Source organism: Zalophus californianus, chromosome 10, assembly GCF_009762305.2.
Source record: "Zalophus californianus isolate mZalCal1 chromosome 10, mZalCal1.pri.v2, whole genome shotgun sequence".
Classification (NCBI taxonomy): domain Eukaryota; kingdom Metazoa; phylum Chordata; class Mammalia; order Carnivora; family Otariidae; genus Zalophus; species Zalophus californianus.
Genome location: NC_045604.1, coordinates 88,046,265 through 88,064,486, shown reverse-complemented (window position 1 = coordinate 88,064,486; position 18,222 = coordinate 88,046,265). Strand labels below are relative to the sequence as shown.

The following is an 18,222-nucleotide window of genomic DNA, read 5'->3' as shown; positions in this document are numbered from 1 at the left end:
ATTCTTCACACCCTTAACGAACCTGGGAATAATAGCTTTGAAAACTGTTTTTGCCAATTTATTTTTATTTTTATTTGCTGACTTATATTTAAATTGGTATTTTCTTTTTCATTTAAAAAATTTTCATTTTCACTGGTGCTCTTAATTTTTCCAAGTAATCAGTCATATCTATACAATTATAATATTTTACCTTATTTATTTATTTGTATACCCCCTTTTTTACTCACTGTTCTGTGTTGACTAGCACTTCCAAAATAAACAGTGGTAATAATGGGCACCCTCATCTTATTCGTGATTTTAATGAGAGCTCTTGCAGAGTGTCACCTTAAACATGATGCTTTTTGTTGGTTTGAGATACAAAATTTTTATGATGTTAGGGAAATATTTATAGCTTACCAAGTCTTTTTATTAGAGATATTGTATTAAAATTTTTTTGCATTTAATTTTTTAATTTTAAATTCATACACAGCAAAAAGGACATTTTTGGCATATAGTTCTATAAATGTTAACACATATATAGATTCACCACAGTCAGAAAGCAGAAGTTTCATCAGTTCAGTAAAATTTCTTGTACTGCCCGCTCTGTAGTCACACTCTACCCCCAGCCAGAGGACCTGGCATTGTTGAGCTGTTCATTGTTAAATGGTTTCCTCTTTTTGAGATTGTTATATAAATGGAATGATACAGTGTGTAACCTTTTGAGAGTGCTTGTTTTGACGACTACTTTGAGATTCATCCAAGTTATTGGTTATAACCATTGGTCCTTCCCTTTCATGCTGGGTAGTATTCCATTGCAGGGATATACCAGTTTGTTTACCCATTTACCCATTGGTGGATATTTGGGCTGTTTCCAGTTTTTGGCTGTTATGAATACAGCTGTTGTAAACATTCATGCATGAATTTTCATGTTGACATTAAGTTTTCATTCCTCTGGGGTAAATGCCCAGGAGTAGATTGCTGGGCTATATTTAATATATATAACTTTATTTCAAAAGTGTCTTATAATAGTAAAGTATCCCTAATTTCTTTCTTCCATCTGTTGTGTCATTTCTGTTATTCATTTCATCTGTATATAAACTAATCATCAAACATACTGTTGCTAGTGTTATTTTGAACAAACTGTTACTATTAGATCAGCTAAGAATAAGAAAAATAAAAGTATTTATTTTACCTTCACTTACTCCTCTAATGCTCTTCATTTCTTTACATAAGTCTGAGTTTCTGACAAATCCTTTTCCTTCTTTCAAGAACTTCTTTTAACATTTCTTGCAAGGTAGGTCTACTGGCAACAAATTCCCTCAGTTTGTTTGTCTGAGAAAGTATTTGTTGCTCCTTCACTTTAGAACGATAATTTCTCAGGATAGAGAATTTTAAGGTTGGTGAGTTTTTTTCTCTCAATGCTTTAATTTCATTCCACTCTCTTCTTGTTTGTGTGGTTTCTGAGGAGAAGGGGAATGTAATGCTTATCTTTGCTCCTCTAAAAGTATAGTGGTTTCCCCCTGCCCTGGCTTTTTTCAAGTTTTTTCTTTAGATTTGATTTTCTACGGTTTGAATATAATATGTTTAGGTGTAGTTTTTGGCATTTATCCTGGATCTGTGGTTTAGTATCTGACATTAATTTGGGGGAAATTCTCAGTCATTGCTTCAAATATTTTTTCTGTTCTTTTCTCTTTATTCTCCTTCTGGTATTACCATTACTGTATGTTATACATCTTGTAGTTATCCCACAGTTCTTAGCCATTCTGTTCCATTTTTTCCCCATCTTTTTTTCTTTTTAATTTTGGAAGTTTCTAATGATATATCCTCAAGCTCAAAGATTCTTTCCTCACCTGTGTCCAGTCTACTAATAGACCCATCATGTCTTTTCATTTTTGTTACAGTGTTTTTGCTCTCTTGCAAAGATTTGTTATTGCTGTTTTTTATTTTTTTTAATTGTTTATTTGAGATAGAAAGCACACACACATTTGAGCAGGGGGAGGGGCAGACAGAGAGATGGAGAGAGAGAATCCTCAAACAGACTCCCTACTGAGAGCAGAGCCCAATGTGGGGCTCAGTCCCATGACCCCAAGGTCATGACAAGCCAAATCAAGAGTCCGACGCTCAACTGACTGAGCTACCCAGGCGCCCCAGCTATTGCTATTCTTTAGATTTCTTGGATCATCTATATAAACAATCATGACATTTGGAAAATTAAGACATTTTATTTCTTCTTTTCCAGTCTGTGTGCCTCCTATTTCTTTCTCATGCCTCATCATACTGTCTAGGACTTTGTGATGTTGATTAGGAGTTAAAAGAGTGAAAATCTTTGCCTTGTTCCTCATCTTAGGGAAAAAGTATTCCGTCTTTCATCATTAACTATTAGAGATTTGTTTGGTTTTGTTTTGGTTTTTTAAAACCACTTTATTGTGGTATGATCGATGTGTAAAAAGCTATGCATATTTCCAGTATACTAGAGTATAGTGGTAGTATAGGCTTTTCCTAGATGCCGTTTATCAAACTTAGTAAGCTCCTTTCTATTCCTAGTTGGTTTAGAGGTTTTTATCATGAATGGATACTGAGTTGTGTCAGATGCTTTTTCCGCATCAATTGATATTATCATGTGATTTTCTTTTTTTAGACTGTTAATATAGTTTATTACAGGGGCATCTGGGTGGCTCAGTCGGTTAAGCATCTGCCTTCAGCTCTGATCATGATCCTGGCGTCCCAGGATCAAGTCCCACATCGGGTTCCCTGCTTAGCAGGGAGTCTGCTTCTCCCTCTGACCCTCCCCCCTCTCATGCTCTCTCTCTGTCTCTCTCTCATTCTGTCTCTCTCTCTCAAATAAATAAAAATCTTTAAATAAACTATATATATATATAGTTTATTACATTGTTTGATTTTTCAAATATTAAACCAGCCTTGCATTCCCATGAAAAACCCAAACTGCACATGATGTATGTGTTTTTATATATTGCCTGGACACTACGTACATTTCTCTTTTTCTTTTCAAAAAGTTTTAATTTTTGATTAGTTACTTCAAAAACGTCAGGCTGACGAAGCATGTGAAATTAACAAGGCTTTATTTAGTCTCGGTAGCCATGAAAGAAAAATGTTTCTGAGTAAATTTGCAATATCATGATGCAAGAATTCATACCGATTTGAAATGTCCAAGGGGAAGAAAGCAGCAGCATGGAAGGATTTTGACTGAATGTGAAACCCAAATGCTGGAAGATCCCTATGAAGAAAAGGAGGAGAAGGAAATTAATATTTTGGAGTGCTTTTTTAAAAATGAGGGGTCATTCTTTGTTTTTAAAAAAAAAATCTTAAGATAATTTCAAACTTACATAAAAATTGCCAGAGCTGTACGAAGAACTCCCCCATCCCCCAATTGTCAGTATTTCACAGCATTTGTGGAACATCTTTACTGCTTCTATAATAGCATCTACAACCACCGCTAACAGTTCCCTAACTGCACTTGCATTACATGCCAGATACTGTGTTTGCCCCTTAGCTCACTTAATGTTCACGATCACCTACTAGGGTGACCATTATTACCCCTGTATCATAGGTAGCACTGTTGAGGCTTAGAAAAGTTCAGGAAAACACCCCCAGGGTTTCATTGGCTAAGGGGAGCGTTCAGATCCAGACTCAACTCCAAAGGCTGTGCCTGTTCCAATATCCATACCATAGGCACCATTCTAATTTCAGGGACTTAAAGGTGCACATGACTAACATCCACTTGGTGGGTCTGACCGTTCCCTCATCCCATGTTTTCTATTTCAGGACCCCTCTTTTTGCTGAATGCTGAGGAGATCTCTGAGGAAATAGGGAATATGTGGAGAACGATATATAAATTGACCAAGACCCTAGCTGATGTACCTGCACCCAGGCGGTTAGCAGAGAATGTGAAAGTCAAGATTGACAAATTCAAGCAGCACATCCCCATCCTCAGCATCTCCTGCAACCCAGGAATGAAGGACCGGCACTGGCAACAGGTGCCTGTCACCGTCCACCCCTACCCAGCCCAATCCATACCAATCTCTGCCTCGTTCTGGTAGCCCTTTGGAAGGCAGGAACCAATACTGGGTCAAGCTTCTCCTTTCTGAAAGGGAGAATCTACTTGAGACTAAAGGGGCAGTAATGGGAGGGGGGAGGGAACAGGCAGAATAGGGGGTGAAATGCCTGCCTCTTCACATTAACAGGTTGACCCTTTTCTTTGGGGACCCCATTGCTGATGGTTGAGTATTGCTCCAGCCAGCGGCCACAAAGTCTCTCCTGGTCAGCCTACCTAAGCAAATGGCTGCTCAGGGTCCTAAAGGGTGATAAAGGCATTGACTTACAGTGGGAGGGACCTTGATTTGTCCCTTGACCTAGGACAGACAAAAGAGAAAGCCACACCTTTTCCAGGGGCCTCCTGACAATGCCAGATGGTTTCTGCTTGCGCTGACTACTGTAGAGCCTCATTGTCCAACAGGCTATGTTCAGAAATAACATTTCACTCTTCTTTCAGCCCTTTGAGTCTATAAATGAGAATAATAAATATTCTCCCTAAAAATAGTTGGGACTTTTATAAGCAGCCAAGTGTGAGGGTGATAAGTGCGGTGTGAACACTAAGCAGAAAAAAGAAAACTCACTGTGTTTCTAAAATAATCATCATATTCAAGGGCTAGCAATGGCCTTGAAACGTCCTCTACCGAGGAGTTGCTCTGTGTGGAGGTGGAGATGAGACTGGCTCTCCATAGGCAGCTTTCTCTACGATTTGGCCTGGAATTCTTCTCTGGAAACCATGCACAAGACTGTAGGACAAGTCTCTGGAAGGACCCAATCTGAGAGCACACATCCATTACCTTTCAGAGAATGAAGTCTGAGCTAGGAGCATTTTGATCTTTCTGGGAATACAGAGATCTTGATACGTGAGAGATTCTGGAGTTTTCTGTAAAAAGGAACTGCTTTTAATTTCCCAGAAAGCCTTGAAGCTCAACACCTAAGCAAAGGATATAAAGGAGGGCAGGGAAGAGGTCACCTGAGTACACTTCTGGTCTTGCACTGCCCCAGCAGAGGGGTCTGCCCTGGGACAGCTGCCCCCACTTACAGGTGCTCATAGGGTGCCTCTCCCCATGGACCTAGCCTTACTAGAGCTTTGACCCATTTGGAGGGCTGGGGAGGTTGGATAGGCAAGTGGCCTTTGGTAGTGCTAGGTCTCTCCATGAGATGACACTTAAAGAAAGTGCCCTGGTCAGTGGCACATTTAAACAACCCTCCCAGGAGACTCGGAAGGCAGTCTTCTCTACCTGGTGCTTTCCCTGTGATAACGCTGTTCTCACATGTGGGCACTTTAAAAATCCCAACCATTCCTAGACATTCATAATTCTCATTTACAGATCACTCGGATGGACAGATTGGAAAAAATCCTTAGAATTAAAAGAGCAATATCAGTAATAGCTCGAACATATTGAATACCAACTATGAACTAGGTATTGTGTTGTAGACTTTGTGTGGATTCCCTCATTTTATCCTCCCAGCAACCCTTTGAAGCAGGGACTATCATTGTCTGCATTTCACAGATTATAAGAAAACTGAGGCTTAGAGAGAGTAAATAAATTGTCATGTGGCTAGTAAGTGGTAAGAGAGGGAATTGGAATCTAGATCTGTTTGACTGGGGGAAATGGGACAAGAAATATCGGGTTAAAGGGGATAGTATGCCATAGATAACAGTGGACTATAGCCCCAGGATGGTAGCTCCTGAGTAATGAGCCCCTAAAGTGGAAACCCGGTGGCCTGAACAGTTAAAAGTGAGCTCAGAAAGGAGAGAGGTCACCAGATACACACAGGGCTGCCCCCACTCAGAGCCCCTTCATGCCTGCACTGTAGGTCAAACCACAGGCCACCCCGGTGATAGCCACTGGCCTGGGGAAGCCATTCTTTGCCCTGATGCATAACTCAGGAAATCCATTTGCACAGATTCTGCCTCTGGCAAGGGACTCTGAAGGTTAAACCACCTCTAGCTCTTTAAGGCTACAGGATGGATCTTCCAGGGACATGGGGTGTGGGGCAGCTGTGCTGTGGTTTCTGACCATTTCCCAGAACTTAGGCAGGAAGGGCTAGTCCCTCAGTTTGGGGCAAAGATAGCAGCAAAAAGGTTGCTACTGTGGTCTAAAACAAGATGGAACAGGGTGATGTTTGACCTTAAGAGGAAACCACACTGATGTGTACCAAAGCTGGCCCTCTAGGACAATGCTGCCCAAAGAAAATAATACAAGCCATACGTCCAATTTTGAAGTTTCTTGTAGCCACATTAAAAAAAAAGCACAAAGGGGAGAAATAAATTTTATGAATATATTTTATTTAACCAAACATATTCAAAATATTATTATTCAATAGGTAATCAATATAAAAATGTTAATGTGATCTCACATTGTTCATACTAAGTTCTTGAAATGTGGTATGCTTTCACACTTAGAGCACATCTCAGTTTGGGCTAGTCACATTTCAAGTACTCAATAGCCACAAGAAGCTAGTGGCTCCATATTGGACAGAGCAACCAATTCTCTCTCTCTCATTCTCTTCGAATTAGAAAACCAGATGCTTTGTTAGTCTCTGTAATTAACAAAAGCAATTAAAAAAACACAAAACTACCAATCTCTGAGTCCTTCCTATGGGCCAAGTACTATGCCAAGTCCTTTGTATAGTTATGTCATTTAATCCTAGAGAGAGTATGTGTTCTCTCTCTAATCCTAGAGAGAGTATGAAAGTACCTGTGTACTTTCAGGTATTAGAGAATAAATCAAAGTCCAGGGTCACCAGGAACAGTTGTGCAGGTTGTACACTCCACAACTCTAGGGAATGCAGTTTTTGTGAACCACGGTGTGAAATGTATTTTTTAGAGTTATGCAGTGTATAACACTCACAACTATATATAGAAGACCTGAGAGACCCACTAGATAGGATGGAGAAGAGCTTTTTAGTCAGAACTGGGTCCAAATCCCAATTCTGCCATTTATTAGCTGGATGGTCTTGGACAAGATACTTATTTTCTTTGTCTCAGTTTCCTTATGTGTAAAACAGGAATAATAATACATTAGTATCTTCCACGTCATTTTGGGGGGATGAAATAAGTGAATAAGGTTCTCAAAACACTGCCTACTTCATAGCGGCCCTCAATAAATGTTAATTCTATGATTTCCATTATCGTAGGGGTCCTCCAGGTGTCCTCGGGCCCCGCTTTCATTCCATAGTTACTGATGCCTATTAAATGCCAGTCCTAGGGACACATGGCTAAATAAGATAGAACAGGCCCCAGCTCTCATATTCCTTCTTGCTCAGACATCCCATAGTCCTCCTGGGGCTAGACAGAGACAAAATGGGGCAGTAGGTGAGGTTTCTCCTAGAGCCTCATTTTCCTTCGGGTCCTCCTACTCCTCTTGAGTGCATGGAACCCTCATCCTCCCCAGATCTCTCAGTCCTTGAGAGAAGTGTTCAAATCCATCAGAGACTTCACGTGAGACCTCCCTCAGGGATATTTTCACTTAAAAAAAATAAGCTTGGGGTAGTATTTACACCAAAGTCATGGGCACAATGAGTGCTAACCATTCCAACAATTTAGCATGCTGGGGTGGAAAGGAAGATATTTGGGCAGAGGTTTCCTCCCTTCCCAGCATCCTCAGATCGCAGAATTGGGGGGTCTGCCTATCCCATGTACTCATGACTCTCTCCTTTTACTCAACAAACACTTACTGCAGCTTCTGTCATAGACCAGACTTTGCACTAGGCTCTGGGAGCACAAAAACAAACCAGATCCGGTTCCACCCCACAGGGTGCTCACAAGTTGGCACGAGGCAAGTGCTGGTGGGCAGTGATCCCTAGTAAACCAGATAGAATGCAATGTGGCCCCTAGGCTGCCTCCCACATTTTTAGACCTGCACCATCCAATTCAATAGCCACTAGCTTATTTACACAGCTATTTAAATTTAAGTAAAACAAAATAAAAATTAAAAATCAGTTCTTCAGTCACACTGGCCACATTTCCAGGGTTCAATGGCCAAATGTGACTGGCAGCTACTGTAAGGGACGGCGCAGAATAGAACATTTCCATCACCATGGAAAATCTACTGGTGCTACTACCTTGGACAATACACATTTGTTTTCCTCTCTCTTCTGCAGATCAGTGAGATTGTTGGCTCTGAAATAAAACCCACAGAAACAACTTGCCTCTCAAATATGCTGGAATACGGGTTCGGCAAATTCGTTGACAAGTAAGACTCCTCTTCCCCACTTGAGGAAGCTTTTCAGTCAGAGTATCTGACTTCCCACAGGATATGACTGGCCTCCTATCAGGCTGTTTTTCTCCCTCTGGTTCAGGGTGACTTAAGTGTTTTTAGTAACCTCCCCCTCAAGTGACTAGCTACTGGTGAAACTCACTTTCAGTGAGTTCAGTGATGACGGATTGTGACTAGAAAATTGAGTCGAAGATTTTATTTCAAAGGGAAATTTAAAAAAAAAAAATAGTTCTTGGAAACTGAGCTCCAAGCCCAGGTCTCAGTGACTTCAGGTAAAACCATTCCACCTTTCTGGGCTTCGGTTTCCCCTTTTAAACAAACAACAGTAAACAGGAGTGGCACTCTGAGCCCTTAGGAGTCCGAGAAACACGGTCAAGTGAGAGAATTCTTCACTTGCTTTCTCCTTTTCTCCAAATGCCCCTGGAGTCTGTGTGCAGGAATCGGTGCTATTTGAATTGTTGTTTTTAGGACCAGATATTCGGAGGACTCTGATGGTTTGTCCACACCTCCTTCAGGGCAGAGGATGGGAGATGCTGTATTTCCTGGACCAGAGTCCCTGTTAGACAGCTGGGTTCAGGTCTAACTCAACACACATGCTTCTCTGGGCGTGACCCCACACCAGCTGCATCAGCGTCACCTGGGAACTTGTTAGAAATGCATGTTCTCAGGCCCCACCCCAGTCTGCTGAATCACGAATTCTGGGTGTAGACCCTGAAGTCTGTGTTTTAACCAGTTTTTCAGGTCAGCACTTCCAGTGTAGGAGCCACTAGCCACGTATCCTACTGAGCCTTTGGAATAAAACTATTCTGAGCTAGAGATGCTGGAAGTATCAACAAGGGCTGGATTTCAAAGGCTTATTAAGGGAAAAAAATACATATCTAATAAGTTTTAATATTGGTAACATGTTGAAATGATAATTTGGATACACTGTGTTAAATTGTTAAATTATTAAAATTAATTTCCCGTTTCTTTTTTACTTTTTAAAAATATGGCTCCTGGAAACTTTAAAGTGAGGTATTTATTTCAAATGGGCAGCACTGCTCCAGGTAATTCTGATGCATGACAAAGTTTGGAATCCCTTCTCTATTCTTGTGGGGATAATAGGTCTAATCTAAGGTGCTCCCAGACCCCCAAATCTCCCTGCCACCTGAATCCCCCAATACCACCATTACAAGCTCTCTTAGAGGAGCGGCCTGGAGACACATGCCTTTCTACCAGGTGTAAGTTATTTCATTAAAAGGCTACATTCTTCCCCTTTTAAGATATTTCTAAGAGATACCAGCTATTGAACATTTATGCTGCACCAAGCATTTAATAAACATTAACCAACTTCTCCATCACTATAACCTAATACTGTCGCTACTATTATTATTCCTGTTTTACAGATGAGGAAATAAGTTGATTCGAATGATTAGGTAACCAGCCAGAGGTCACAGTAGTAACTGAAAGAACCAAGACCTAAGCCCAGTCTTGACTGATTCCAGAGCCTTAACCATTACCCAGTACTGCCTAAAGAATAAACACATCTAAGGAGACAGAAACCAAGCAAACACACAGCAGCTCTACCACTTCCCATGCCAGTGGGCTCAACTGTGACAAACCCAAATGTGGTGACACCTTGGCTAAGTTGTTTACCTCTGTGTGTCTCAGTCTCCTTATCTGTAAAATGGGAAGAAGAATAGTAGCTGGGTGATTAGAGTTATGGTGGGGATTGTGACATAAGGCATGTAACCTGAACTAAGTTAACATCGAAATTCTCAGCCACTACCTGTGAGTGAGATGTGACGTCCCCCTGTGCCCCACCATCCCATAGTTAATGCAGCTTTATCACATGGCACACAGTTCATGAATTTCTTTAGCACATTTGGGTAAGGTCAACTCTTGACGGCCTTCGAGGACTCCCAAACTCATTAGTCCTTCCCCTGTGCAATTATTTGCATAATTATAAGTCATAAAGCATGTTGCAAACATTTCACTTAATTATACCAACAACCCCTGACGTATGCAGATGGGGACCTAAGGCCTGTCAAGTGACTTGGTCATGGCCACACAGCCAGCCACACTATTAATTATTTCCTACATGCACACTCATTGTGTTCATCTCCCACGAAGGCCACATTTAGGATGATGACCCTGCGGTGGAGGTCTTGATTAGTCATTCTTGGGAATGTGCCTCATCCACTGCTCTGAATGAGGCTGTATGAGGGTTCTCAGCTCTGTTTAGTTGGCCCTATTTGGCTGACTACATGTGAATAATTCTCTTGCTCCTTCTGACAAGGAGAGAGGAAAAGGCACATTGTGGGGGAGGAAGAAACATTGGACTAAAAGCCAGAAGAACTGGTGTCTAGACCTGGTACCGGCACTCCCCAGCTGCAAGTGTGGCTCTGGGCACACCACTTGCTTCATCTGGGCTTCGGTTTCCTGTAAAGACCAGATTGTCTCTTCTGCAGTCGGGCTTGCAATGAAAGACAAGTGCTGAGGCAGAGAGAATAATCCCTCCTTCTCCTTCCAAGAACTTGGCTTCCAGGTTCTTCCCAATTCCCAGGCCACACCTGAGTTTAGGACCCAACTCTCCTTGTGGAAACAAAAAAGAAAGGAACTTGTCTTTCCCCTTTCTATGGAACAGAGAGGCTATAGATGTGGACCCAGGAAAAATAGCAGTGGTTTTTAAAAAAGGTAGGGACAGGGGTACCTGGCTGGTTCAGTTGGTAGAGCATGTGACTTGATCTTGGGGTTGTGAGTTCGAGCCCCACAACTGGGGACATCCCCACCCCCACTAGGAGACATTTGACAATATTTGGAGACATTTTTGGTTGCCACAACTGACAAGAGGTGGGAACACGGGGAGTCTGCTACTGGCATGTTGTGAGTAGAGCCCAGGGATGCTGCTGAAAATCCTACAATGTACGGGACAGCCCCTCTCTCCCAACAAAGAATTAATTATCCACCCTGTCTTAGTTTGCTAGGGCTGCTATAATGACTGGGTGGTTTAAACAACAGAAATATTTTCTCCTAGTTCTGGAGGCTGGAAGTTCAAGATCAAGGCGTTGGCAGAATTGGTTTCTTCTGAGGCGTCCCTTTTTTGCTTGCAGAAGGCTACCTTCTCCCTGTATCCTCACATGGTTTTCCCTCTGCATCTGTCTGTCTTAATCTCCTTTTCTTATAAGGACACCAGTCATATTGGATTAGAACCCACCCTACTGACCTCATTTTAACTAAACTACCTCTTTTGTAAAATTTTAATTCCAGTGCGATGAGCACTGGGTGTTACATGCAACTGATAAATTATTGAACACTCCATCTGAAACTAATGATGTACTACTGTATGTTGGCTAATTGAATTTAAATAAAAAATTTAAAAAATAATAAAATTTTAATTCCCGTATAGTTAACACACAGTGTTACACTAGTTTCAGGTGTACAATATAGTGATCAACAACTGTATACATTACTCAGTAACTGAACTACCTCATTAAAGACCCTGTCTCAAAGAGGGGATCTCACATTCTAGGATACTGGGGTTTAGGACGTCAACACATGATTTTGGGGGAAAAAACAATTCAGCCCAAAACACAGCCCACAGGCTGCTAGCACAGAGGGTAAGAAACCTTGCGAAACATTGGAGCTAGCTGGCACATCTTAGAGTTGGATAGTAAACATTTTAGTAAAATTAAGGGCCTTTTGAATTTGTCTTCAGGGTGAACCGAAATTCCTCCTTTGCTGTGTTTTCACTGCCCTCCCCCTGTTGACGTTGCTGTTGCTGTATTCTCTTTAGACTGGAGCCCATTGGTGCAGCTGCCAGTAAGGAATACTCTCTGGAGAAAAACTTGGAGAAAATGAAGTCAGACTGGGTTAACATGACATTCAACTTCATGAAGTACAGGGACACTGTGAGTGTCAGTCCCACTGCCCAGCCCCCTGATAGCAGCCCGTTTATTATGTAGTAGCTTACAGAGTGGAGTCATTCAGAATTGCAACAGAGCTCAGGAAGGAAGGATCCCTAACATCTTTTTTTTTTTTGTAATTTATTTTTATTGAGCTATAATTGACATGCAACATTGTATAAGTTTAACGCGCACAAGTGTTGATTTGATACATTTATGTATTGCAATATGATCACCACCCTAGTGTTAGCTAGCAGCTCTGTGATGTCACATAATTATCATTTCTTTTTTGTAGTGGGAACAATTAAGATCAGTCTCTTAGCAACTTCGGAGTTTTTAATGTGGTCTTGTCTATAATCACTGTCCTGTGCATTAGATTGTGTCCTCCCATCTGCCTTCATGTGCCAGTTATTCTTTCTTCCAGGCCCCACAGGAAGGGTGCATTTTTTTTAAACAATTTTTTTTTAATTTATTTATTTGGGAGAGAGAGAATGAGAGAGAGGGAGAGCACATGAGAGGGGGGAGGGTCAGAGGGAGAAGCAGACTCTCCGCCGAGCTGGGAGCCTGATGCGGGACTCGATCCAGGGACTCCAGGATCATGACCTGAGCTGAAGGCAGTCACTTAACAGACTGAGCCACCCAGGCACCCAGGAAGGGTGCATTTTTTAAATGAGAAAGGACTTTTGATTCAGAGCAACAAGCTTTCTCAGTGAAAAGGAACTGAACAAGACTGCTGAATTAGCACCCCCCAGGGAGGGCTTCCCCACCCCTGTCCTTCAGAAGCATACTTGGGTAGGGGCGCCTGGGTGGCTCAGTCATTAAGCATCTGCCTTCGGCTCAGGTCAGATCCCAGGGTCCTAGGATCGAGCCCCACATCGGGCTCCCTGCTCTGCGGGAAGCCTGCTTCTCCCTCTCCCACTCCCCCTGTTTGTGTTCCCTCTCTCGCTGTGTCTCTCTGTCAAATAAATAAATAAAATCTTTATTAAAAAAAGAAGAAGAAGAAGCATACCTGGGTAAACAATGCTTAAAGCATCTCAAAACAAAATACATATATATTTTTTTTCAGGCACCCCTGTTTTTTCTAACGTGCAGTGCAGATTGAGAATCTCCCTGTCCCCCAGGCTGCATGTTACCTTTTAGTGACTTCTCCACTGCTTTACTTTGAAGGGTCACGATGCCTTGATTTCATGTGGATAAGAACTGGAGCTGAGCCAATGGAAGGGAAAAGAACTGGGGCCTCTCTCAGCAAGACCAGGCAAACAAGGGTACCAGCAGCTTGGTGCCACACCACCTGATGGGATTAGATACTGCTGGAGGCTGTTGGGCTGGGATGAGGGGTTGAGCTGGGGAAACTGGGAACAGCTCAGTTGCACCTGGCCCATCTTAAGAGTTGTTGGGTTTTTTTTTTTAATTTTTTATTGTTATGTTAATCACCATACATTACATCATTAGTTTTTGATGTAGTCTTCCATGATTCATTGTTTGTGCATAACACCCAGTGCTTCACGCAGAATGTGCCCTCTTTAATACCCATCACCAGGCTAACCCATCCCCCCACCCCCCTCCCCTCTAGAACCCTCAGTTTGTTTTTCAGAGTCCATCATCGCTCATGGTTTGTCTCCCCCTCCGATTTCCCCCCTTCATTCTTCCCCTCCTGCTATCTTCTTCTTCTTCTTTTTTTTTTTTCTTAACATATATTGCCTTATTTGTTTCAGAGGTACAGGTCTGTGATTCAACAGTCTTGCACAATTCACAGCGCTCACCATAGCACATACCCTCCCCAATGTCTATCACCCAGCTGCCCCATCCCTCCCACCTCCCCCCAACTCCAGCAACCCTCAGTTTGTTTCCTGAGATTAAGAATTCCTCATATCAGTGAGGTCATATGATACATGTCTTTCTCTGAGTTTTTGAGTGATGCATCTAATAGACAAGGATTGACAGCAGAAGGGAGTCAGTCACAGTATCATTTTATTAAGAGCTACACACACCTTCCAGTGCAGAGCTACTGGTAGAAGGTAGATGAGAGAATATATCCTAGCCCCAATTTAACCATCCAGATGTAGGCTTCAAGGAAGTGAAAACAGAGCCAGAAAGGCCAGACCTGCCAGAGAGGGGCAGACCCTTCTCAGCTTGCTCACCACGGTGGCCCAGGAGAAAGAGTGCCATTCATAGGAGCTCTGACCTTCAAGGCACAGTAATCTGAACAACTAGTAAAAAATGGCCCCCTTAGAGTATAGGCAGAAGTTCCCAAACTTTTTTCTGTTTGTGGTGCCTTTTGTGTCTTAGTACATTTTTCATAGTTCCCCTCCCTGGGCCAAAAGAAATTCCTAACAGCTTTGTTTATGAAGTAATTAGGTTCAAACAACTTTAGTAAGTATTTGTGTCCTATCAACAACTGTTTTTTAAAAAATACATATAAATTGAAAGAAAAAAACATTTGTATTTCCTTTTTGAATGAAATTGCTGAGTTTGCTGCCATGCCCAGGAGCCCCTCGGAACACAGTTTAGGAACCACAGGTCAAGGGCCAGTCAGATTAGCAGTTGATCCTACCTGAGGATCAGCTTGCCAGCAAAGCAAGTGGACAAGGAAGTAGGAATATAGAGAAGGGAATAGAACATGCTCCCCCTCCCCCACCCTATCCCCAACAGATACTAGTTGCAGGTATGGGCTGGGATCGTATTTGATCTCTGCAAAGGAGGTAGAGAATAAATGTCTAAGAAAACTTTCAAGGAAGGTTGTCTGGGTGGCTCAGTCAGTTAAGCATCTGCCTCAGGGCCGTGATCCTGGGGTTCTGGGATCCAGCCTCATGTTGGGCCCCCTGCTCAGTGGGGAGCCTGTTTCTCCCTCTCCTTCTACCCCCCACCCACTTGTGTGCTCTCTCTCTCATAAATAAAATCTTAAAAATAAAAAAGAACACTTTGAAGGAAGAAAATAGAAATTCCATCCTCTGTGAGACAGATTTCTGCCCTACTTGGGTGGATATCTGAGCTGTGGGGCTTTTGGAGATCAGCATGAAAAGTGGGGGGTCTTGTGGTTTTGACAGCTCAGGAAATCTTTCTTTGCAGGATACAAGCATCTTGTGCACAGTTGATGACATTCAGCTGTTACTTGATGATCACGTGATAAAGACCCAGACCATGTGTGGCTCTCCATTCATCAAACCAATAGAAGCAGAATGCCGGGTAAGAGGAATGAGGTTGAAGGTTTGTGATGTCTCATTAGCTTTGGGTTTGTTGGAGGAGGGAGAAGGTTTTTAAGTTCAGTTAACAAAGAAGCTCAGTTTTTCCTGATTGGAAAAAATAAATAACACAAGATTGAAAGCAATAACCATCCAAGTAAGCATATGGCACGCTGAGCCTTTGCAACAGTCTGCCAAAAGAGAAGATGAGATGATTTTAATGCACTGAATAAAAATACATTTGGAAAGTATTTTATGGGCTAGAGTAATCTAGAATGTAAACTACACAAGGGTACAGGTTTGGCCTCCTCTGCTCATTGTTTATAGAAATGGCATAAGCTAAGGGCACAGACTCTGGAACCAGACTGCCTGGGTTCAGATTCTGGCTTCACCTCTTGTTGTGTGACCTTGGACAAGTTACTTGAACTGTTCTGCATCTGTAAAATGAGATTTATAATAATATCTCCCTTACAAATATGTTGGATTAATTGGTTTCACATACATAAAGCACTCAGACCATCACTTGTCACAGGGTAAGCATTATGGCCCCTATTATTATTATTATTATTCCACTAGAAAAAGAACTACATGAGGGCAAGGACTCTTGTTGGTTACTTTCATTGCTGAATCCACGTTGCCTAGAACAATGACCAGAACATAGGGGCAAATACTGAATAAGAATTTGCTAAACAAGTGAATGAGCAAATAAATGAATGAATCCATCCAATTTGTTCAGTCAGTGGGCCTGTGTTGCAGAGTGGCAGATTAATGACTCAGATATGAAATGCTAAATTCACAGAAGTGGGAAGAAAAGCTGGTTCGCGTGCAGGAAATTTTGGATGCCTGGTTGAAATGCCAAGCCACCTGGCTGTACCTGGAACCGATCTTCAGCTCAGAGGACATCATAGCCCAGATGCCAGAGGAAGGCAGGAAATTTGCCATCGTTGATAGTTACTGGAAATCACTCATGTCCCAAGCAGTAAGTTTTTACTCCCTAGCATATCTCACCATCAGGAATGTGGGATGCTGTACAGATGTTCCTCATTGTGCATCATAGCCATGTCCCTTGAAATGTATAAGTAAACTAGATTTTTTCAATATTTTTATAAATTTTTTAATAATTTTGAAACTTATTGTTACTAAAAATTGGAACATAGAACTATGTAATACAGAGAATGGAGGACTTTTGAAAGCCCACCTTCCTAGAGGCAACTGTTAGCAGTCTGTATAATTTAGCTCTCATTCCTAACAAGATAGGAGACTTTGTCACAGGATAATGCAGTAAAACTTTCATAGATTGAGGATCATTTTAGAATTCAAATTCTCTTCCATATTCAGTTACTTATTTAACAAATGTTTATTTCGTACCCAGCATTGAATTAACAGTCAGAAAATACTTGAAGATGACTAGAATATGATTTCTGCCTTCATAGAATTCACTGTCTTGTAAGGAGAGAGTCTTAGGTAAATAGGAGAGCTATAGTAGAAGTATATACAAATAGCTTTTAGAACACAGGAGAGAGATATAGTTGTCTGGGAGTGTCAAGGAAGGCCTCCAAAGGGGGCAACATTGGAAATAAGCCTTGAAGGATGAGTTCACTGGGCGTACAAGGCAATCAGGAGTATCTATTAAGAGACGATATCTTTTCCCTTTTTGAAGTCAAGTGTGCTCAGCTGGGGCTCCCTTGTATAGAATTTATCTCAAGAAAATTTATCTGCTCTAGTGGGCATTTATATTGCCCAGCAAGTAGAGCCAGTTTTCATGATACCCTGCTTCCTCCAACTCTGTATTAGTTCAGATTCTTTGGTTGCAAGTATTAAGTAACACAAATTCAACTGATTTTAGATTTTAAAGATCAAATTGGCTGATTTCAAACTTTAAAGATTGAATTGGCTTTATTAAACAATTCATAAATCAGGCAGCATCCTGTCTAACAAATAAAGGGACACTCCAAGGAGTTGTACAAAATGGACGGTTTTTGTAGAAGGAGGGAGTCAACCATGACCTGAGGAATAAGATCATGGTGTATGAGCATTCACGCTTGTGGGATTAGGAGGCTAAATTAGCTGAGCAGGGAGGTCAGTAGTTGATGGACTGGTCATATACTCATTACAATGATCAGTCTCAGAATCTGGGAACCCCATGGTGATTCTCACTTTTTTTGGTGAAACCTAGGTGAAAGATACCAGGGTTCTGGTGGCAGCAGATCAGCCACGGATGGCTGAGAAGCTTCAAGAAGCCAACCTTCTGTTGGAGGACATCCAGAAGGGGCTGAATGATTACTTGGAGAAGAAGAGACTATTTTTTCCCAGGTATTCGGTACTGTTCTTTTGTTTGAAGTTGCCTTTTTGACCCATTTATAGGTAGAATTACATTTTTTCATCCTGAGAGTTGGCTACTACCAACCTATTTCATAGTCTTTCCCAGTTCTCCATTCTCCACAAGACAGCTCTCAGGGGGAGGGCATGTCTTCACGGTCATTATTTTGAATGGGCTTGAATGGACACTAGTAGGGACCAAATCCACACCTTGGCCATCCATCATGGTCAAATGCCCAACTGAAGGGATATAGTAGTCATGATTAAGAGCCTAGACTTTGGAGTTAAACAGACCTTGGTTTGAGTCCCTCCTCTTTGACTTATTAATCTTGAGACCTTCAGCAAATCTATCTGAGCCTCAGGTTTTCCACTGTAAAATAGAAATATAATAATGGCTCTTACTCATATATTTGTGTAAATCAATGAAATAATGCATGTAAAGCATTTGGCTGTCTAAACTGTTTAAGAAATGTCAGTTGAATGTTTTTGCCATCAAATGTTGTAGTTTCTGGTGGGTATGTTTATAAATATTTGACTCTTTTTTTTCCACAAGAACGAGTGTTCTTCTGCATAAAAGTCAAA

At 41.7% G+C, this 18,222-nt stretch overlaps 1 protein-coding gene across 1 annotated transcript in view; it reads left to right on the top strand.

Annotated features, from left to right (window-relative positions):
• The window catches only part of DNAH3 (dynein axonemal heavy chain 3), a 175,669-nt gene that overhangs the window by 43,904 nt on the left and 113,543 nt on the right, over positions 1 to 18,222 (top strand). Inside the window, exons 18-23 of the mRNA XM_027612190.2 lie at positions 3,763 to 3,974; positions 8,140 to 8,231; positions 12,031 to 12,145; positions 15,209 to 15,325; positions 16,121 to 16,300; positions 17,498 to 17,634. Coding sequence (XP_027467991.1) covers positions 3,763 to 3,974; positions 8,140 to 8,231; positions 12,031 to 12,145; positions 15,209 to 15,325; positions 16,121 to 16,300; positions 17,498 to 17,634 — 853 coding nt within the window. The remainder of the gene's footprint in view (positions 1 to 3,762; positions 3,975 to 8,139; positions 8,232 to 12,030; positions 12,146 to 15,208; positions 15,326 to 16,120; positions 16,301 to 17,497; positions 17,635 to 18,222) is intronic.